Raw genomic sequence first — 23,135 nt, forward strand, 5'->3', positions numbered from 1 at the left:
GGATATGGAGCGTACATGTCATCTGGTAGTGAATACGGCGTCGATCACTTGATGTCTCAGTTCGACACAATGTCATTTACCACGTCAGACACACAGAGTGACGGTTCGTATACTTGTCCTTCTTACCGTTATCCTAATCCGATAGGAGTGCCACAGCCACAGGTGAATTCGCAAAGACATGTACGAGTGTTCCTTCAGACGTACGAGTGGACGTCGTATGTATGGTGTACGCGTAGATCGGTTCAGTGCCGAGCACATCATAGCATGTGCACCGGGAGGCCCACTGATAAGTGCAGTTGTGGGGTACGATCAAGCCGACTACGACATGCATGTTCAAAACTTTCGACAATCGTACCAGGGGAATTTCACTTGGTCTCAGTATTGCGAACTTCAAGAAAACCAACCGAGTTTTATCCAACCGGGACATCCATCGGGATTCTATTGATACATTTTTTTTTTTATATTGTAACTATATTTTTGTGAAACATATTTATTTCATGAACAAATGGAACATTTATGCTAAATATGTATATATATTTATGTGTTTGTTTCGCCACATTATTTCCGTTTGGTTTTCCGTCGGCACGTCGGTTTTCCATGGAAAACGGCATTTCACTTGCCCTTTTCCACAATTTTTCCGTTGGGTTTTCAGTCGGCATGACGATAAATCAGGAGGCTCGAAACGGCAACGAAAACGGCATTTTTTTCCTTGCTATTACGTGAAACATCAGCTAAGTTATGAATATAATGTACTAAAATTAGGGAAAATATCAACAGTATCCCCTGTGTTTAATCGAAATGCACGATTTATACCTTCAGTTTCCAGAAATATCAGACATATTCTTTCAGTTTAATATAATTGACATATATCTCCCTCACAAATATGTTATATTACAAATATCACTATTTTCGTTTATTTAAAAAAAAATTGAACTCCCCAAAATACACTTAATGAAATAATTTTTTTTATTTTCTATTCTATATACCAAAAAATTAAATTAAAAATTTCTTTATAAAAAGTTAAGATTTTTTTTATAAAGAGAGATTTTGATTTTTTTTTCTAATAAAATAGTAAATAAATATTTATTATATTAATGGTATTTTGGAGAGTTTAAATTATTTTTTTGTAAAAAATAAACGAAAATTGTGATATTTGTAATATATAACATTTTTTTAGGGGTGGTATATGTCATTTATATTAAACTGAAAATATATACCTGTTATTTCTAAGAATCGCAAAGATTAATATCGTATTTCAATTAAACACAAGAGATGCTCTTGATATATTTTACCTTAAAATTATTATCACTCAGTCCATTAATCAAACCTCCATTAAAAATGAAATCCAAAAAGTTTGGTGTGTTGAATGCACTGTATTGTATAAATTTCTCAAGAGAGCCAGCCATGCTCTAATAAATCGACTAGCTTGCCAATCGAATTGTTACTTTTAGAACATAAACACGATACGTTGTTTAAGAAGAAAACACCAATTTAAAAGTAACCTTAGTAGAACACCAGAGTCAAATTCATTTGCATAACCTTAATAGAACTCAAACACCATATTATCATTCTAGCATTACATTCATTGATTTAAACAAGCCAAATTCACAAAGCTACACTGGAATTTGGAGACGCCGTTACAGAGATACAGAGAAACAAGTAGGAACAAATGGCAAACGGTCTCTACTTAAGAGGGAGGAAGAAATCTGACACCGGAAAACGTTTTAGGAGACGATAAAATGGTCGGTTTTCTCTTACTTTGTCATTACGTGTTTTAAAGATAAGATACAACAAGGATAATAATAATACAATTTAGTAAGACAGAGTTTCCACGCTAATAGTAATCACAACAAACTCACAAGCCAAGAAACGAACACTGCTTTCTGGCATGCTCTGGGACCAACTTCATCAAAATCTCCACCGGAACCCCTTTCAGTTCTGCAAAGTTACAGCAAGTAAAAAATTAAGAACTGAATAAAAGACATTTCAGTCGGGTTTTGTTGTTCGGTAAAAAAAAAACACGAAATCTTACCATGGGCTTTGAAATTGAATAACGGGGGAAGGAAACGTCCGTTGGGAAGGCGAGAGTTTTGGTCACGAAGCTCGTCGAAGAAAGGATGGATCAAAGCATCGATCTGGTTAAATCCAAAACATTGTTTTTGTGAGTGAGAAAAATAAAGCAAATGGAGAGAAAATAGTAAATCTATGTCCATTCGATATACTCACAGCTTGGCATCGTAGGTTAGGTGAGTACTGAAGCAGTCTTGAAACCAGGTCAACGGCCTCTGGAGGCATACGCTTGTGGAATATCTGATCAAAGAATCAACCAAGAAGTCAGAAATATTGGATAATTTTAGAGCTAAAGATAAATGTTGGACAATGTTTCTGTGTGAAATTACCTTGTGCCATGGGTGAGCTTTAATTTGCGGGAATTTGAACTCTGTGTAGTTGGGGTTCATGCATTTGATCTCCTCTCTAGTGGGAGTTCCCAAAACCTACACACGATTTGACACGAAGCAAAGTCTTGCTCAATGAAACCAACAGGAGTTTTTTTTTTCGTACCAAGACATAGTAAATTAAACTACCTTGATGATTTCAACAAGCTGGTCAACACCGCTATCTCCTGGAAACAGAGGCTGCAGAGCAGGGAAGTTTTCATACATCAGCTTTATTTACAGAAAAAGGCATTCGTTCTTAAACCACAATTTTGGAAACTACTTACTTGCCCAAGCAAAAGCTCAGCAAGAACACAGCCAGCAGACCAGATGTCAATTGCGGTGGTATACTCGGTTGCTCCAAATATAAGCTCAGGTGCTCTATAGTATCTAGAGCAGATGTAAGATATATTTGGCTCTCCTTTTACCTACAAAACATTTGGATAAAACACAATGTCAGATGAGGGGAATTGGGATAATAAGGACTCCAAGGTACTATACTATCTAGCAGAATCTTACCAGAACTTTTGCACTTCCAAAGTCGCACAATTTTACTTGGTGGGTATGCGGATTTACCTGCAGAAAACCCAAAAGAAAAATCAATCTAAATTGTTATCTCATTCCCACCACTGATATCACTAGGTTTTTTTTTTTTTTTTTTTTTTTTTTTTTTTTTTTCACTTCAAACTGCAACTACATAACAACCAAAAAAACGTAAGGGGGTGAATGCAAAATTGCAATTAACATAGCATACCAAAAGATTTTGAGGTTTGATGTCTCGGTGACACACTCCAATGCACCGATGAATGTAAGATAATGCCCTAAATATCTGCAAATTACGTGCAACAATTTTGAATCAAAATGTTTCAAAAGGAGGAACACAACTATTTTAGAAAAACTTCAAATTGATATCAAGTGCATACCTGGTATGTGTAGAGTTTGACATATATAATAGGCATTCTCTGGTTCAACTTGTTGTAGTGTTTGATCACACGATGAACCGTCTCAGGAACGAACTCAAGAACCAAATTTAGATATAGTTCAGACTTTTCAGTTGTTGAAAAGAAACAATGCTTCAAAGCGACCACATTTGGGTGGTCAAGAAGGCGCATGGTTTGCAGCTCACGGTTCTTGTATCGCTTGTCTTGAAGGACTTTCTTTATAGCCACAGTTTCTCCGGTCTCTAAGCATTTTGCCTAAAAATGTTGGAAAATGTATGAGTAATAGAAGAATAAAAGAAGAACAAAGAATTAGGGCATTCCAGAAAGAAGATAAAAAAATTGCTTCATAGAGCATATCATATAAAATCTTACTTGAAACACAACGCCAAATGATCCACTTCCAACAACGCGTTCAGCCATGTAACTTATTGTCTGGAATCATTCAAAAGACAGATTCAGTATTACATCCCATGAAACGATGTCATACATGTTGATATGCAACAGAAAATAAAAATCAAAAGCCTGAGGCTGATGCAACAAAATAAAAATAAAAATAAAGAACTGGATCAATCAGTTCAGCTTATACTGCATCATAATACAAAAAGTACCACTTCGTTCAAACCAAAATTAACAAAAAAGAAATCACCTAATGATGCAAAAAACTGTACCTGCTTTGGTTGGCCATTTCTACCACCAATAGTGGTCACAATTATATGCCCTGTTTCAGTCCCGTTTCCATCAACAACAGTGGCTTCCATTTCCTTTAGCATAAAAAATAAATAAATAAATACAAATTAAGCATCTTGAATAAACAGTGGAAAATAATAAATTCAATCAAAGAATAAAAACAAGATCAACCCAAAAAAAAAAAACACAGACCTTGTCGTCCCTAATTTTCATGTCATTCATTTCCTCGGGTAATTTATCAACACCAACAGCATGACCACTCGGTTCTCTCAAACCAGCAGGTACCACCCCCACTGAAGCCATTTCTTAAAAAAATTATTTCCTTGCCTTGAGTATCCTCAACTTCATCAACCTCGCCGCTTACCTGATTCAAAAAAAAAAAAAAAAAAAAAAAACTATAAGAACAAAATTTCTGAAAGTATAGTCTCCTCCTCTAATGTTTATCACTACGCAATTACAAGATAGAAAAACCAAAAAATAAACCCCCTCAATTCCAGACCCACCTTATTGATTTTACTAATCCAATGGCTAAACCCCAAACAAGAACAAGCATTTCAGATCATTTAACAACAAAAGCATACAATCACACATAGACACCAGCCACAATAACTTCGCACGTACGTTGCCTAAATCATATGAACATCAATGCCCGATTGATAAAAAAAAAAAAAAAAAAAAAAAAACCCATTTTTGTTGGCTTAAATTGTTAAAAGCGACATAGAGTCCAGGAAAGGAAAGGAATGTAATCGCCCAGTTATTTAGGCAAAAGAAGAGCAACATCAACAACTGCATCACGATTATCAAACTACAAGCTCATCGCAAAAATAAAATAAAAAAATTAAAAAAAACCCACGCATGAGCCTCTAGAAACAGTTTCTCTTAACCTCTTTCAAGTTTCAATCAGAACAGAAAAAACAGATAAACAAAACCCACCGGCCAATAACAGAAAGCTTAAAGCTTTAGTTACTGTTTCACATACTTGTAAGACCTAAATTAAAAATATTTGTAAACTGAAATTGTCATATATAAACTTAGTGAACTCACCTTCTTCATAAACAAACGTACATAGAGAGAACAAAATTGAAAATATGGTTAAAAAAATTCTATCCAGGCAAGTGTTTTGATTTTCTATAAATAGCCTTTAACAAATTAACAGCAAAAGCGAACAAAGAGATCCAACAATAATAGACCTAAACATATACAACAAACAGAAAAGCTACAAATAAATAAATAAAATAGAACCAAAACTAAAATTACTCAGACAGACCATGCCGATCCAATAATTACAGGGGGGAAAATTCCATCCATATTCCAAAAAAAAAAAAAATTGATCCTCGAGGACATCGCATAAAAGCGGAAAAAGAATAATAAAAAAGCAACCATTACCGATTGAAATCAGAAACATCGAGAGCGAATCAAAAGCTAAATCAGCTGGATCAATTGAGTCGAATCGATTTGATATCTGAACAAAGCGATTGTATTGCAAGAGAGAGAGAGAGAGAGAGAGAGAGAGAGAGAGAGAAATGACCGAGGGTTTCGCTTGGTTTTCTTTTTGCTTGCTTTCCTCTTTTTGATTGGATCGTAAGAGAGAGAGTGTGTCTGTTGAGAGAGTTTTATTTATTATTTATTTTGGCGTTTTCCTTGTTGTGTGGTTGTATTTTGTTGCGCTGGTCTCTCTATATCTCTCTCTGGTGACAGTCAAACCCCAAAATTATTATAACTAAGCTCTGATTTTTATATTAGTAGTCATAATATTTAATAAATACATAGATAATTATTGAGTAATGTTAATATGTTTTTTTGTGTTTTATTTTTTTATTTTATAATATAAGGAGATGATGGGTAAGATAAGAAGTCTGTGCTGTGCGGCTTTTCTTTTTTGACCGTTCAAACTAACTTTACTATTATTAATTTTCTATCTGCTTTTCTTTTGTTTAGAGTTTAAAAAAGGTGAAAAAAAATAATTATTGGGTAAGAAAAATTTGAAACTGATATCAACGTTGAAAGCGTGAGTGGGTACACATTTATCTACGTTTTCTTTTTCTCCTCTAATAAATACTTTGGATGTTACTTTCGCGGTTTTATAAAACATTTAGAAGAAGAAAAAAGTCAATTTTGTTAATTAATGTTTATAATGCTTGCTTAATGTTAGAGAAACATTTGCAACGTAACAACCCATTTATCGTATCATATTATTCATATAGAAGACATTTTGATGTATTATTTGAGATGGAGGTTTAAGAGTAATCTGTAATACCAATCATAGTAAAGAAATTGCCAAGTAGTTTCTTTTATAGTTAATTCAATTATGTTGGAATGAACCAAAATAATAATAACTGGTCGTTTATGTGGATTTGATTTCAGGATGATATAATTAGGAGTAATTTTTTTTCTTGATTACTTAAGGTTTCTCACTGATTATGTATATTTGAGGTTTACAAAATATAATTTTTTTTAAAAAGGATAAGCTATACTTTACAAGTGTTCTTGTATATTTTTAATGGTTATATGATCGCTTCATCCATAATCTGAAACATTGCTGAGCCTGCAAACATTAACTGGCATCTGCCACCTGGCAGTCTCTTGACCGTCGATGGTAATATTAAGTTATTACAATTATACCCCTAGAAGTGACGTTAAAGTCCACATTTTTGTTGATGGTCCTAGCTCCAAAAGAAAAGTCAATGTTTTGCAACACTAGTCATTATCATTAAAAAAAAAAAAAAAAAACACTAGTCATAGACTCATAGGCAAGACCAATTAGGGATAAGATATGTACAATTTTACCAATTCCAATCACATGTGTCCTCAACCTTATAGACAAGAAGGATATATTCCAATAATAATCACAATTACAAGACACGTAGACGACCAATCTTGGGAAAATAGTCCATTATTATATTTATTCATCTACCACTATATATTTTAAAGCCTCGTCTTGGAGAATATATTGAGAAGAATCAATTACACTTGAGGAAAATACATTTGTTTTAATTATAAGTTATAACAGATGGCTGACATAATTACATAATTGTAGTCATGGGCACAGAGGTTCTGGAAAAAAAATCAATATGTTGTATTTTCTGTTCTTACATATAATATAATATTAGTCTCTAATTTTAAGTTTTATTATTTAACAACTACGTGGTACATCGCTTGGAACACGATTTGAATGCAGATAATGATATTAAAATCCTGTTAAAAGGGATTAGTTGATCATTGGCCAGTTTAAGTTTTTTTTTTTTCTATATTTTTTAAAATCCTAGAGTTGTAGCAAAAACGTAATGTGGCAACTAGACTTGCTTCTTTGTGGGTTTAACTTCTCGGCAGATTATAAACCTCACTAGTTTATTTCGCAAAAAAAAAAAAAAAAAAAAAAAAAAAAAAAAAAAACTGGTGATGCTCTATTTTAAGTACTAAGACTTACTAGTAGAATACGGAAACTTTCTTCATATTTGGAATTCCAGTGAAAATATTTTTTTTATTTTATTTTCGAGAGGCCTATGGAATTTTTTTTAGGAACAGCCAAAGAATACTGTCTTATTTGTCAAAGAAAAATAAAATATGCTTTTTGAGCTTAAATGTTCAATGACCTTAATAATGTATGAACGAAAAAAAATATAAAATACGTTATAAACAATTAATTAATTAAATATTCACAAATCAAAGACGCGTTTTTTAACTGTTCATTGGTATATTATTAAAATAATAACACAACCATAAACCATTTTTTGTCCGCATTTTTCACTACAGACCAAATATATTATAATGTCCTTGAATTATGAATATAATTTAAACTATACTATTATTTTAGCATAACCAGAATCTAAATTAAAAATCTATATTATTTTTTAGATATAAATTTGCGTTCTCATGTATCAAAATAAAACCTTAATCATCCAAATACTCACTTTATTTTAAACTGAATGCTACTACATAACTTACATTTACTCTAAATTCAAGTCCCAAAAAGGACACTATTTTGTAAGCAAATGGAACGGGTTCCCATTTTCTCATCCAAAATTCCTTTCCGCAGAAGCTGTAATATCAACCAACCACCGGCAAGTCTCAAACAATGCGCTTCTTTAATGATAAGCAGTCAAAATCAATGCACAAACTCACAAAAGATGTTCATTATACCTCGGATGAATCACCATGAAAGTTTGAATAAATACCACATTCAATGTCAAAACCCAATGAAAAAAAAAATTAAAAAAAAAAATCATTTTTAGCGATCCAAAAAAGCTATATGTACATATAGAGTGCCATTGGACGTTCCGGTGTCTCACCTCCGAGATCTCGCTGTGCACTGCGTCGCACAGCAGACCTTAATGCAAAAAATACTTCTCATTATTTACATCTTTTTTCTTTCTTTGAATCCCAATTATCTTTCGGCTGAGACCTCAGCGCGGATTCCTGAAAACAACACCCAGAATGTCCAATCTGATGAGTGAAGAACAGCTTAGTATATTTTATGGAAACAACAGCTTAGTATTTTTTTTTTTATTACAGGGATAAGGATTTCTTTCCATTAGGACCCGCTCTGAGCAGAAAGATGGGGTGTTTGGCCGAGCGGCATCATCAAATCCTTTATCAACTCGTACTCTTCTCCGCTTATTTGAGCACCATCCAATACCTATTTAATTGTAGTGACATCCAAGAATATCGGAGGATTAATTATTATACCTTTAGTGAATAGGCAAAGCTAATACGAACGACTTGAGATTCAACAGGGACACGTTTCGATGATTTGTGCGTTCAAACTTACCATAAATTACTTCAGTTGTTCTACTTATTGATTGAAATATTTTTATTCTATTTCTTAACTGGTCCAATATATATGGAGTAAAAAAATTATATATAATTTTCAATTGAAGATAGACAGAAAAGCCAAATGCAAGAAAAAACACCGTTTTACAAAATTAGTCGGATTGAACCTAGAAGCTAGCTGAGAAGAAAATTACACATGAAAAGTTCTCTAGTATCTGGAATGGTCACAATATGCAGCCATGTGAGAGATGCCACAGAAACAAAGACTCAGCCAATTATATTATTATATAGTTTTTTTTTTTTTTAATTTAACGAAAGACAAATATAAACATAAAATATTTACCTTATGAAACAACATTCTTCTGTTTTCCATGTGGTGGGTAAGTGCAGGAAGTACAAAAACAGAGAGAGCCTCAATGAAGAGAATGATAATCACTTGCCATTGTTTTATTCTAAACGGCGGCAATGCTTCAACAAAAGACATCGTCTCCAATAAACGACCCTGCACGTCAAGAGTTCACAATGATACGATCATGTTACAAACAGCTAGTAGTACAAGTGTATCCAACCCAGACCTTGAAGAAGTATTCCGAGTTGAATATGATAGCATAAAGCATTTAAGTCTGGATTATTTTTAAATAAACGAAGCTGATTGACCAAACTGAATCAGTTTCATAACAATAGAATACAGTTGAAAGGTTTTCCTATCGATACCATTGCTTGCTCCAAACTAGAGACCGATATCGGAAGTCTCAATTCAGCTACAAGTCCGGGTAAAGCCCGGGCAAGAGAAGCCGCGAGAGTTTGCTTTATTTCGGAAGACCGGCCATCTCCCAAGACAACCTTTTGGAGATATTCCCTTCCGTTAACTAATTGATACTCTTCATGAAGACTTTCGTCCCTTCCATATATATAGGCCAAAGTGGATGAGGTTGTCCACTCGAAGAGGGAGTTCCACATTTTCGCAAAAGTTGATAGCTGAAAAATGGCAACCAAAAAGGTATGAGTGAGAGAAAACATTACAACTTCATTAATCCAAACTAAACAATGGGTGTTACAAAATATTACATTTAAATTAAACCCATCTGGCGGCGTATCGAACCAAGAATCCTCAGGGTTAAACAATTCCGATTGTTGACTTCCGGGCTTTTTGGTAATATTTGTTGAAGCTTTTTCGGGTTCAGGCTCACTGTTATCCTCCTTCACAGGATTTTCCTCAGCCACCTTGTCCGGAGGTGGCAATATGATAATTCCAGCTTCAGAAACTGCACCATAGTTCAACAACACTTTAGAATAAAAAAATAAAAATAATTTAGACGAAGAATCACAAACTTAAAGCATAGCATTACATACTCGCATCGTTGATTTCAACTTCTTCAGAAGCAATGGCTTCTGATACCGCGTTCAAGGCCGTTGCACATGCCTCGGCTGATGTAAAGCGCAACATGTCATTGCTATCTCCAACATCCTTAACATGCAACGCTTCAGAAGATTCTTTTATGTCTCCCACTTCTCCAAACTCACAAACATCCATACTCATACTACTTCCATCGCCTTTTTTGTTAGCCCGCTTACCCAAACGTCCAGATTTTTTCCCCTTCGAAGTACTGCCTTTTATATCCTCAATTGCTCTGATTTCACAAAGCTTTCCTTTTCCGGTGCCATCGCTTTTCTCATCGGCCCAAGTGACTGACCGACTAAGTTTCTTCTCCTGAGAAGTTCTGAGAGACGGTCTGAGACTAACCCCAGACAACTTCTCTGTCACCTCGTCAACAGCTCGCTCGTCTGCAGATCCTAATTGAAAATCCTCTTTGAAAGACTGTGAAATCTCTTGAATTTTACGGTCATCTATTGTGCTAATCTGACTATTCTTCCCTTCAGATTCTCCAGAATTCCTCTTTGCTGGTGTAAACGATTTATCAAAAATAGCAAACTGGTTATCCAACACATTCTTCGTCAAGTTCTCCCCCATTCCCACGGACTCAGCATCGAAACCCGTATCAACTGAACTCGATGGCATTTTCGACACAGTATACTCATCTTGAGTCATAATCGTACTTGTGAAATCCATGTCATTGATAATAAGTGTATTGCTAGCTTTAGGCCCTGCAAAAAGCACCCTAACTCACTTCCACACCCATAGTCTCGGCACAAAACACAATCGAAGAAAACAAGCATAGATTTCAATCACACCCTAACGACAAGTGAAGCAAAACACACTCCTAAACTAAGCACAGAGAAAATGCTTATATCTGCCGATACCACAAACAAAAACTGCACATATAATCACAGTGACATTACGAATATCCCAGATATACCCTTAACCTTAACCCAATGCCAGAAAACTAAAACTCTAGCGCAGCACCAACCAAATATATTGTTGTAAATAATCACTTCCTTTGTTTCACATAATTTAATACCAACACAACGCAATTCCAAAAACAAAGAGACGTTGAATTCCTCATATGCAATGCAAAACCATGATTCAGCTTCTTTTCATTTCCTTGAAATAACCTAATTTGCATCAGTGAGAGATAGCCTGGTAAAGTACCTCGCTTCTTCGGACTCTTGGGCTTAACTTTCCGCTCTCTCCTCGGCACATAACCCTCGATAGCGTTCGACGGACCAGCCATCGACACTTCCGAGGCAGAAAACGCCTCTCCGCTCCTCTCCTCAATCCTCAACCTCGAAAACCCTAAATCTCCACTCACACCAAGCTCCGATTCCGCTTCCAAACCTCCGCTCTCCCGGAACATCCCCAGCACGGCGGCGATCCTCGCCGGATCGAGCGCCGAACACCTCTCCTCGCTCAAACCTGCCTCGAAGGTTTTGGAAGAGACGAGGCACTCGGAGGAGCAGAACATGTAAGTCTCGGTGAGGTCGTAGACGGCGTGGTTGCTGAGGGAGATTCGGTACCGGCCTTTGCGGCGGCGGCGAGAGGGGAGGGGGTTGGTGCAGAGGGGGTGGCCGCAGACGGCGGCGATGGAGCGCTCGGTGACGACGTCGGCGTAGTCGGAGCGGGAGAGGACGGAGCCGGCGGCGTAGAGGTGGTCGGAAGACGCGGCACCGTTGAGGAGGGAGAGTTGGAGGCGGTACACAGCTTCCTTTATGGAGATCGGTGGTTGGGGATTCTTCGCCATTGTCGTCGTTAGTGTTGTTGATGGCTGGAGCTCGAAGAAGAGGACAGGGGTTTTTGTAACATTTGTCGTTCCCTTGGTCAAAGCTTTGCTTATATTTCCCGGGAAATATAAAAATTATGAAGAGAAATTTCATTTTCTACGTACAATAACTAATCAAATATCTATGGTTTAAAATATCGATACCGATACCCATACCGAAAGTTATGATTTTACGGATATATCGAATATCGACATATATTCTATAACAATTTTAATACCGATTACCGATTACCGATTATATCGGTGATATATCGATTACCGATGGATATATCGACAAGAATTCTATAAAAATAGATATTATGTATATATAATTTAATGATACATATAACAATTATATTTTAAATAGATATATATATATATATATATATATATATATAACATATCTATATATATTTATATCTATAAAGAATGAATATATAACATTTATTTGAATTTTGAACCACTTGATTTTAACTTGAAGCAATGGAATGCAAAAATAAAAATAAAAAATCTTTGATGTTATTTAGCTAACAAATAAAGTTCACCTTATTGTGAAATTAAAAAATTTAAAGAAATCACTCCATGTAAACCTACGTGGTTCTATGAATTTTAATAACCAACAATGGTTCTTCATCCTCCCAAGAACTCAAGTTTAAATTTTGGACATGTTTAAAGCTATAAAAATTGGTATTTCAGGAATAACTTTTCTATTTTGGCTAGTATAGTAATTTTCTATAAAAACAGTATTTTGGGAATAAAACGATATTTAAACTGTTATAGTAGTTTTTTTACCGAGCTTTCCATTTTTCCTTGATATCGTGAATATATCGGGATATATCGTCGGTATTTTGAACATTGATCTAAACCGAACCTCAAAGATCTAAAATTAGATTTTGTCATTATGTTCGTATAAAAATAATCTTCTAAATAACTTTTTATATATATAAAAAAAAATTAGGCTTTATCTCTTACTCTCTTTTTCAAATCAAACACTTCGATCTTTGATGGTTTTTAATGATTTCCAACGACTTTCGACGCACGCGCAAAACTCATTTAAAAATATCATTTTTCCATTTTTAACTATATCATCAAAGAAAATGATAAATTTCATAGCTAACCATCGGAAATTATCGTTATTCATCGAAAAACGTCACTAAAAATAAATAAGAACTGTGTTTATGTATGAAAATTCTATGTGCTACCATTCTGTATGAAATGTTGAAAACTCTATTTTTTATTTATTTATCTTTTGAGAATTCTAATTGAGAAGTTTATTTAAATTTATTTGTTGTTCAAATGCCCCGCGGAATGCAATTTACACCGCGGTACGAGATACTCCGAACTTGCATCAAATATCACAGATCTAAAATTAGATTTTGTCATTATGTTCGTATAAAAATAATCTTCTAAATAACTTTTTATATATATAAAAAAAAATTAGGCTTTATCTCTTACTCTCTTTTTCAAATCAAACACTTCGATCTTTGATGGTTTTTAATGATTTCCAACGACTTTCGACGCACGCGCAAAACTCATTTAAAAATATCATTTTTCTATTTTTAACTATATCATCAAAGAAAATGATAAATTTCATAGCTAACCATCGGAAATTATCGTTATTCATCGAAAAACGTCACTAAAAATAAATAAGAACTGTGTTTATGTATGAAAATTCTATGTGCTACCATTCTGTATGAAATGTTGAAAACTCTATTTTTTATTTATTTATCTTTTGAGAATTCTAATTGAGAAGTTTATTTAAATTTATTTGTTGTTCAAATGCCCCGCGGAATGCAATTTACACCGCGGTACGAGATACTCCGAACTTGCATCAAATATCACAAAACACCATGGTACGAGACGAAATACCTTTAAAATTAGAAGTGCGAGATTTCAATCCTTGATTTAGACACAGTTGTTAGGTTGTTGCCTCATTTTTACTTGGACTAAATTTTTCCTGCAAGTTAGTCAGGGATAATGCTGTAATTTTACTTGTTCAGCGAAAACACTTGTCTATTGATCGACTTTGTATCGAGCTCTTTTAATTAAAGCCAACAGTTTCCGGAAGAGTTTTGTAACAATTTTTTTTTTAATATAGAGTTATTGAATCTGAATGTAGCTCAGCAATAAAAATAAAAGTAATGTATCAAATTACTACAATTTCTCCCACAAGAATAGAAAAAGAAAAAGAAAAAGAAAGGAAGGACAGACGGCTAATAAACACAAACTGGAAAACTAGCCAAGAATAATAATTAAGGTTGGTCACAAACCAAAAATGTTCTGTTTCTTCCCAAGTATGAAGAATGTGGCAAAAAAAAAAAAAAAAAACTGTATATCGACTCTAATAAATGTAAACCCATGTTGAAGCAAACTCTCCGTCCCAAAACCCGCACGACAAAAGCTCATCCACTAAGCGGCCCACATTTCCAATGACACTGATTATTCCAACCTAAAATTATGCTTGTTATATAACAAAAAGTGATCCATCAATTTCCTCGGGTTTGGAACAAGCTCTCTCTCGCAAATCCCTTCCAAAGCCGATGCAAATCAAAATAGCTGTGAACCAAACTAATCTGCTATATTTCGACAACCAAGTCAAAAAGTTGGAACTTGTATCTGTTTCAAGATTATCATACCCGTAAGCAGAGACAAATTTGTGCTAGACAATGAGATAACTTCGGTTTCAGCATTCGAAAGTGAGGAAGAGAAATTCATTACCTGAGTGCGTTTTTATTAAGGAGTTTGCTGGACTTGGCGGTGTATTTGTAGGACCCACTCAACATAACCCCCGGTACCACCCATCGGGTCCTCGACAAGATTCCTCAGGAAAAGGAAGCTTTCACGGGGCTGTTCACCTTGTCTCACTAGATGACACTGTGGATAGTACGACGGGTCGCTTTCTTTTATATTTTCAAGAATACCCATTAACCTCCTCGACATTTCATTATCACGCCGGACAAGGGTGACCTGATTCCCAAACAAAAACAATGACAAAAAAGGAGATTAGTAATAGGTTCAAGTAATGATTATATATTCTTTGAGGAACCATCTCCACTTTAATAACATTTATCTTTTGAGCGATCAGTTATTGTACCCTTGACAAATCTGCGGCAAAATCTGGCCCAAGTAAATTCATAGCTATATCAGGTGAGAGTGATCTCCCAAACCAAATAACGAACCGAAAACCATCATCGAATAGATAAATCCCCCGGGAATCTAAGCTTCCAGAAGCCAATGGCAACCTTTTTCCAATGCTTGTAACATCATTGGGGACCGATGCCTGCAACAGAAGCAGCACAAGGAAGTTAAGAGCATAACGAGAAAAGGGTCATTGTTGTAAATAAACGTGATGTAAAGAAAAAAAAAATTGAACCTTCAAAAGATGCTCATCAAGCCGGATCAAGCTAGGGTACAAAAGTTTCAACAGCTTTTTTACTGGTAGGGTCATCATCGTGAAACCCACTGCACAGCGATCATCAAGTGTAGCATCAGCGTGCCCTCCCCGGAGTGGTGTCGACTTGTGAAGCGCTAATCCATACAACATTAAGAACTTGAGGGATTCTGGGTATATGACTCTCCCTCCCAAACGGTGTTGGACAGCGTAGAGACTCCGGTAATCTTTGAGGGCCTTGATGATTCTTTGTTGCAAAGAGTTTCGAGCCTCTTCAAGCTTACTAGACAACGTTTTCTCGATTGCTGCGAGTCATTTAAACAACAAGTAGATAAGGTAGAAACCCAAAAATTTAAATTTTCGATTAGACATGCACTAACGAGCAGACTCGGACATACATATCCTTGTAAGCAAAGTGACCATGGCACCGGTATCTGCATAGCGGAACATGTCTCCAAGTTCTGAAACCACCGGTGCCGCTGCTGTGTGTACTCTGATCCGTCTCTCACCACAAGATGCCGTGTATCTTTAAATTGTCAAGGAAGATTCAGTGACTCAATCGATTCACACCGGTATCCGAGGACAAATCTTGGAACTTTGTTAGGTAGAAAAGATATCAGATTGCAAAGTAAGAGAAGCAGAAACATAATCATGTACTATATTTTCCCTGGAAAATTTAGAGATTGAGGCACAATATAATATACCGAGAATTAACGAATGACTTTGTATAGCAAAAACCCATGGAACCTCAAAGGATACAGCAAAGCAACTTGAAAATAAACTGTCTCAGTAGTTAACAAAGACTCATCAAGAGACATCTGCATCGCAAATGCTTTATCACAATCCACTGCAGGAAGTGCTAACAAATCGGTAGACCTTAGCATGAAATGCCCATGAAACGATGTAAAACGGACTCCTGTATATAGAAATGAAAACTTGGGATTACAAACTGATGAATTAATAGGCAAATTCAACATACTCAATCACACACTGCCATTAAGAAAGCCCAAGGATTGACACAAAGAATCTGACCTCTTCCACATCGTATGCGCAGGACAGATTCCCAGGCAGTTTCCCTAGTGAGGTCTCTGGCCAACTCGTAGCTCAATTTCTCTCCATGAATGGATGCTTGGAAGTTTTGATAATAATTTACTTGACCACCAGTGTACTTTGCAAGAGTACCTATATGAGATGAAAGCCAATAAAGATAAACAGATTTTCACCCAGTAGCTTTCTAAAAGGGAGACATCTAAACCTCCTCAACTATATTAACATTTCATAAAAAGCAGATGTTTTCTTCCCAGTTGGGAAAAAAAGAGAGCATACTAACATAACAAAATGCGCATAGCAATAAACGTCACTGTCACCATTTTCTACAAAGTAAATTGACATGCTTCGATACATGATGAAGCAGATGTGTATAAAGCAAGCAAAGAAAAACAAGAAGCAAGCTCCAACCAGAATTCAGCCTGCTTGCTTCCTTTAGAGAAAGGGCACAATAAATTCTTTAAAAGTTCCAGAAAGCGCAAGATTATTTTAAATGCTGACTTTTTACAACTTGTAACAGATAGTAAACCAAATGTTTCGGGCGATTCAAAGAGCCTGTCTTCGATTCCTATTAAAATCCTACAAATTTTAAACCCTTTTAACAACCTCCCACACAATGTTAGCCAATTTGTTAAAGCATTATTTTTCCCACAAACATCTAGCAAAATATATAACACTGTATCCCAACTACAATCATCAGTAGCCAAGACTTTGGCCCAGGAAAAGACGACTAAGATAATAGACAACGGAGAATATATACCTAACGAGCCTATATCAGTGTACTTGTCACTGAATGCATAAATATTCACCCCTATCTGGAACTTTGTAAATTCTGCCGCCATCTGCTTATAGAATTGATCCTCTGGTTGTCTTAAGGAGTGTTCCTTATCTGTTCCATAAACACGAGAATCATCTCCACGCAACTTCAAGCGCCCGACGCCGAGAGAGGGCAGTGTGTTCTGGAAAACTAACAACTTTCCACCAAGGTTTCTCTGCAGAAACATAAAAAGAAGATTGAAATTATTACAGACCGATAACAAGAATATTGAAAGTATTACAGACCGATGAATTGCCAAATTCTAAAAGGATTTGTACAACATAACACTGTAAAAGTGTTAAAGCAGTATGTAGAATAAATTCAAGCTGGTAAGAGCGCGAAAAGGTTCTCTGACCATAAGCATTTGTGCAGCTTTCAAGGCTGGGCCTAAAGCAGATTCAATATTCTGATTGTCCTGAAACATAGACGGTAGGCTATCGACAAAGGCTTCAACCACAGTCCTTGATTCTGATAAGTTGACAAGAAGATCATCGGGCAGTGGTACAAATATGTCATCAAGATCTGACACCACCATCATTTGAGCTTGAGTCAAAGATGACTGCAGAGATAAAAAAAATTAAAAAAAAAAAAAAAAAAAAAAAACCCATGATTAATAATTTTATATGCAAGAGAACATGGTGATCTGAAGCAGAGGCAATAGAATGCATACCTTCAAGTTGTAAAAATGGATAGTGCTGTCATAAGTTGCAAATCCGATTTGTGTCCTGGGATAGCGAAGCAATCTATCCAAGCATGATCTGATAGTTTTGGCCACAACCTGCAAATGTAAGTTTTTTCAAGCATAGAAGCAATTAATATTAGGGGACTAAACACATACAGACATAAAAACCCCGTAGAATATTCTAAATGTGGATGTTTTGAGGAAGTAAGATTGCAAAAACTGAAACCCTACACCTCAAGCACATGCAAGTGGCCATCATCTTTTTTTTTTTAAACAAGAATCTTATATTAACAGGCTAAAAATGCCAATTTACAAAAAGAGAGAGCAAAACGCTCTCCAGACCAATTCATAACCTCCCACAACAAACCAGGAGGTCGGTCAGAAAAAGGTACCAAAAAAACAAAAAACCTAAAATTATATCAAGTGGCCATCATCTAATAGGCAAGGGATCTCAGAAAGCTGATAAAGCTCTAAAATTTTATCTACGTAAAAAGGGAAGAACAATCAATGTTTTACCCAGCATCGGTTTAAGAAGCAACAATTTTTTATAATAATAATAAAAATAATAATGTCTTTGTGTACCAAAACGACGCAGATATATGAAATATGCCATATCTTGGGGAAATAATTCATATTAGCCCTAAAATTAGCTGCGTTATACATTTGGCAGCGGTTACGTTTTGATGCTTACCTCAATCATACCACTTCTGACAGCTGATATAGAAACATCAATGAGGAAAAAATATACTGGCGGCATAGGAGGCCGAACCATATACTCCGTAGGTGCAACAAACTCCACACTTCCGCGTAAAAGCTCGGGTCGCTGATCCAAGTCAACCCTTCTACCAGTTGCATCCAAGTGGGAATAATATTCTCCGGGAACTAATCATAGATGTAAATAACATAAGTTCAAATATTATCCACCAGTTATGCATGATTATTATGCACATTGGCACAAATGGCCAATATATTCACGAAGAACTTATTCACAAGATCAGTACAAATACACGACAAGCAATAAACAAAGATAATGTCTCACTAAAATTGATCAAAACTCTAGAACTCCAGGAGCTGATCTAGACAAGGATAGTGGCCATCTATTACGCTTCCGTGATGATAAAATTATTCACACACTGACAGACAGCGAAAGAATAGCAAGCAGTGAAGTGAAACTTACCATCATTAAGTAAAGCACACATGTTACACCGCCACTTCCGTCCAGCATCTGTGAATGTAACGTAAGGATTCACATATGTGCGACATCTTCTACAACGAACAATGCCAGATGTACCAAATTCAACTACTGGCACTTCCTCCTACACATAAAAAAAACTAGAAGTTAGAAACAGTCAACTAAGTGCATGTAATATCATTTAGTTTTGAGTGCACTCTAGTAAAGACAAACTCACCCCATCAGGTGCCTCAGCAAGTGGACAAACAACCGCACCAAGAGGCAAGTTCCACCTTGAAGCCAAGGACTGGGAACTCGGTATTCCACTAGTTGTAAGCCGTAGATATCTAGGTTTACAATTTAATGCGAACCCCTCAGAAAGCACTTTTGGCTCTATGTCACCCTCCAACGGTCTTGGAAGAGCATTAAGATCCACTCCTGGGTCCATTGACCCAGGAACAGATCCAATAGAAAGCGAATTGAAGTCCTCTAGCAACCCTTGCATAGGACCCACAGGCGGTCCTGAACTTGGACGTTGCGACTGGTACGCCAAGGGTGCTCCAAAGGGTGGAGATTGATGAGCACCCTGCTGCGCAACATAAGGTGGTGGGGCGTTGGATTGAAAACCTGAACCTCTCGGCTGATTCAGAAACGGAGACTGCATCGGTGGAGCTTGAAAATCCGGACCCACTTGAGGGCGAGCATAACCAGGGAATGGAGACTGGATGTTAGGCCTGGGAGCTGGAAATGATGAGTCTGGCGGAGGCCGAATAGCATTGGCACTTGGCGGAGCATAGTTTACACTTTGAGAGGAAGATACCATTGGTACCAACGGTGCTTGCTGTTGCGGACGAAGGGGGACAGGTGGGGGTGGTACTTGACCGGAAAGGGGTTGAAATAGCGGCTGGGCTACAGGAGGAGGCGGTTGAGTCGGATGAAACTGAGGTGTTGGGAAACGAGAGAATGATCCGCCGCCAGCTGGCGGGGCATATGGCACAGAGGGGTCGATGAAGCTCGACGATGGAGCAGTGCGAAACCCAGCAGCATTAGGAAGGTTTGTCGGTGGAGCCATTGGTGGTGCGGGTCTAAAACCAGAGGACTCTGGCCCACCAACCACAGGCCCAGATGATGCAAAGGGCATTGCAGGCTGTGGAGTCGGTGGAGCATTAGGTCTCATGCCTGGGAAATCTGATCCAACCACGGGACCAGATGACGAAAAAGGTGTCATTGTCTGAGGGTTAGGAGGTACAGGACCAGAGCCGGGTCTCGGGGTAAAATTCGGACGCCCAAAATTTGGAGTTCCCATTCTCTACATAAATTTCACGTTTATGTAATGGTACTCAGATGACCTAAACCTGTAGATATAAATAATAAGATCTCTTATAATTCATCAAAAAAAATTAGAAAGGGCACGAAATTAAAGCTTGATGTCACTAACTAACACGAAACTTATGAAATTTAAATAATTTATTTCACAGTTTTTAAAAAATTATTCTTTAACTTAGTCATAAGTAACCCTTTACACATCAAACGATGCCTTAAAAAGTATAGTGTACCTAGTAAACTATTGGGAAACACGCAATGCATAGGAACTAAATGTATAGATTCATTTCCTTTCCCAACAACAAACTAATTAAAGAGGTCTTTATCATGATAATTTATACTAAAAAACCCACGATTAATCCTGTGAGTATATGTCAAAATAGAAGCTAGCCTAACCTATGAAAATTTTGCAAAATTGTTTCCTCTGTCAAAGAGTATTTCTCTCCTTAACTGAACCTTACCTCTGAATGCATATTCAGCTGAACCCTTTAATTCAACTAATTTTTTCGTTTCTATACAGCCAAACTCTAAGTCTAGTATGGAAAAAAATAGAAATGTCTTTTAGGGAAGAAAAAAAACAACCAACGAATTTTCAATGAGATTGAAGAACAGAAAACGAAAAGCCTAAAGCAGCGAACCTGAATGAACAGAGTAGATCGGAGAATGGCAATCTTGGCTTAACTAAGCCTGTATCGTCTCTCCAACTTAGACTTTGCTTTTCTTCGAGAAACGTCCAAACTACTTGATTATCATTATCATCATCATTATCATTATTATTATTATCCTTCAAACGGAAATTGCAGAGAATGTATAGTCTTAAGGAGAAAATAAAAATATATGTACAACGTGTTTTTTTAATACATGCAGTAAATTCCATCAACCATCCAAAACGCATCGATGGAATCAGAAAAAGAAGATAGAGTTATTCAATTACCAAAACAAAAAAGAAAACCCAACAGATCTCAATCAGAGCCACACAAACCCCGACCGAATCCAAAACGAAACACAGCTAAACAGACAGAATTACGTAGATTCAGATCAAAACAAACTACAGGATCTCCGAAAATTGATTCAACAATCGTACGGAAAAAATAGTAGATAGAGTAATCAAACGGAAGGCACAAACCTCGGAGAGATCGAAACGGAGAAGTATCGGCGCTGAATCGAACTCCAATTATGGGGTTTCACTTCGAGTGAAGTCGAGAAGAGTCGAGTGTTGCGATTGAATCTTCAGGGAAGATAACAGATAGTGTCTAGGGTTCGATCGGAGAACCAACTCAGAGAGAGAGAGATTTGGAGTTGCATAGGAAGGAAGAAAAGTTGGGGGCGATCGAAGCTTATGTGAGAAATACAGACTGTGTTCAATTAATTAATTGATTTATTTAAATCCTAATATTATTTTTTATAAATAATATTTTTGCCTAAAATCAAAATATACAACGTGTTGTACTTGACCTCCGAAAAATAATATTTGAAACGTCTAAACGTTAAAATTCATACATGGTTTTTAGTATAATATTAAGATGACATATTTTTTCAAGTTTATTTTATATACTCGTTTAAATTATAAGAAATAGAGATAATGCGATGGATTTTACAAGTGGTTTGGAGAAGTCAAAGCCTCGACAATGTGACTCGTCTCACTTAATGTAAATTCGGAGAAAATAGTTACGATCATGAACGTAAGAATATCCTGAATCATTTGGTTGCAAGATGAAAAAAAAAATCATTTTGTTTTGTTTATATCGCGTCAATATATTAATGAAAAAGACTTGTACAATGAAGATGAATTTTTATTCGGTCGTATTTAATGTTTTCGAAATGAGCAACTTGAGACAAAGCTAATCAATTTGTAGAAATTTGTTTGCGGGGAGGGTATATTGTGGTGATAGTGCAATTGGAGAAAGTGTGTTTTGTGACGATGACATAATTGCGAATTGAGAAGAACTTGGTGATGAGTGTTTAGTCGAGAACATATGATTAGTTGGATTATAATTAGAACTATATAAGGAACTTAGAATCAATACCATATAATAAAACTATATAGTAAAACTGCAATTAAAACCTATAAGTAACTACGTAATACAACTTATAACTAAAACTAATTAATATAATAACTATGAAATAATAGTAATTAAGAGCTTAAATATTTAGAAAGTGTTGTGTGGGATTTTTCCCCATCCAAAAAACATCAAGGCCCAACTCAGGCGAGCTCGACCCTCCAGGCGAGCTCGACCTCCTGGCGAGCTCGGCCTCCAGGTAAGTGTCGGCCTCCAGGCGAGCTCGACCCCCAGGCGAGCTCGACCCCCAGGCGAGCTCGACCCCCAGGCGAGCTCGACCTCCTGGCGAGCTCGACCCCCAGGCGAGCTCGACCCCCAGGCGAGCTCGGCCTCCAGGCAAGTGTCGACCTCCAGGCGAGCTCGACCCCCAGGCGAGCTCGACCACCTGGCGAGCTCGGCCTCCAGGCAAGTGCCAACCTCCAGGCGAGCTCGACCCCCACCGAGTGTCGACCTCCAGGCGAGCTCGACCCCCACCGAGTGTCGACCTCCAGGCGAGCTCGACCCCCAGGCGAGCTCGACCTCCTGGCGAGCTCGACCCCAAGGCAAGCTCGACCTCCTGGCGAGCTCGGCCTCCAGGCAAGTGTCGACCTCCAGGCGAGCTTGACCCCCAGGCGAGCTCGACTTCCTGACGAGCTCGGCCTCCAGGCAAGTGC

The 23,135-nt window shown here is 36.8% G+C and overlaps 3 protein-coding genes across 9 annotated transcripts; all 3 read right to left on the reverse strand.

Moving 5' to 3' along the window:
• Positions 1-1,560: 1,560 nt before the first annotated feature.
• Positions 1,561-5,729, reverse strand: LOC149381423 (shaggy-related kinase 11). 3 transcript variants are annotated; one of them, XM_089601611.1, is made up of 13 exons: positions 5,592-5,729; positions 4,256-4,427; positions 4,045-4,137; positions 3,749-3,808; positions 3,359-3,631; positions 3,190-3,264; positions 2,955-3,011; positions 2,723-2,863; positions 2,586-2,636; positions 2,400-2,495; positions 2,227-2,310; positions 2,033-2,135; positions 1,561-1,938 (listed from the first exon to the last, which is right to left on the reverse strand). In XM_089601611.1, the coding sequence occupies exons 2-13, from the start codon at positions 4,364-4,366 to the stop codon at positions 1,856-1,858; spliced, it is 1,227 nt and encodes a 408-aa protein (XP_089457737.1). In that variant the 5' UTR covers positions 4,367-4,427; positions 5,592-5,729; the 3' UTR covers positions 1,561-1,855. The 3 variants fall into 3 exon arrangements, with proteins under 3 accessions (XP_089457737.1, XP_089457736.1, XP_089457738.1); XM_089601610.1 differs by having other exon boundaries at positions 5,450-5,726; XM_089601612.1 differs by lacking the exon at positions 5,592-5,729 and adding an exon at positions 5,331-5,411.
• Positions 5,730-8,127: 2,398 nt separating this feature from the next.
• Positions 8,128-12,041, reverse strand: LOC149381424 (RNA polymerase II subunit B1 CTD phosphatase RPAP2-like protein). 2 transcript variants are annotated; one of them, XM_089601163.1, is made up of 7 exons: positions 11,385-12,041; positions 10,187-10,939; positions 9,902-10,098; positions 9,548-9,811; positions 9,177-9,335; positions 8,590-8,699; positions 8,128-8,476 (listed from the first exon to the last, which is right to left on the reverse strand). In XM_089601163.1, exons 1-6 carry the CDS (start codon positions 11,971-11,973, stop codon positions 8,595-8,597), a joined length of 2,067 nt encoding a protein of 688 aa, XP_089457289.1. In that variant the 5' UTR covers positions 11,974-12,041; the 3' UTR covers positions 8,128-8,476; positions 8,590-8,594. The 2 variants fall into 2 exon arrangements, with proteins under 2 accessions (XP_089457289.1, XP_089457286.1); XM_089601160.1 differs by having other exon boundaries at positions 8,128-8,479; positions 8,574-8,699.
• A 2,077-nt stretch (positions 12,042-14,118) lies between these two features.
• On the reverse strand, positions 14,119-21,783 carry ERMO2 (Sec23/Sec24 protein transport family protein). 4 transcript variants are annotated; one of them, XM_089630374.1, is made up of 15 exons: positions 21,549-21,783; positions 21,061-21,160; positions 19,338-20,454; positions 19,106-19,244; positions 18,620-18,810; positions 17,917-18,024; positions 17,602-17,805; positions 17,190-17,421; positions 16,415-16,564; positions 16,142-16,298; positions 15,781-15,908; positions 15,365-15,687; positions 15,086-15,271; positions 14,710-14,958; positions 14,119-14,564 (listed from the first exon to the last, which is right to left on the reverse strand). In XM_089630374.1, the coding sequence occupies exons 3-14, from the start codon at positions 20,403-20,405 to the stop codon at positions 14,725-14,727; spliced, it is 3,120 nt and encodes a 1,039-aa protein (XP_089486500.1). In that variant the 5' UTR covers positions 20,406-20,454; positions 21,061-21,160; positions 21,549-21,783; the 3' UTR covers positions 14,119-14,564; positions 14,710-14,724. The 4 variants fall into 4 exon arrangements, with proteins under 4 accessions (XP_089486500.1, XP_089486502.1, XP_089486503.1 ...); XM_089630376.1 differs by having other exon boundaries at positions 14,119-14,567; XM_089630377.1 differs by having other exon boundaries at positions 14,119-14,607.
• Between the last annotated feature and the right edge of the window lie 1,352 nt (positions 21,784-23,135).

The sequence above is a fragment of the Urtica dioica genome, chromosome 11 (assembly GCF_054948205.1).
Source record: "Urtica dioica subsp. dioica isolate 48M chromosome 11, U.dioica_male_clone48M_v1_H2, whole genome shotgun sequence".
Lineage (NCBI taxonomy): Eukaryota > Viridiplantae > Streptophyta > Magnoliopsida > Rosales > Urticaceae > Urtica > Urtica dioica.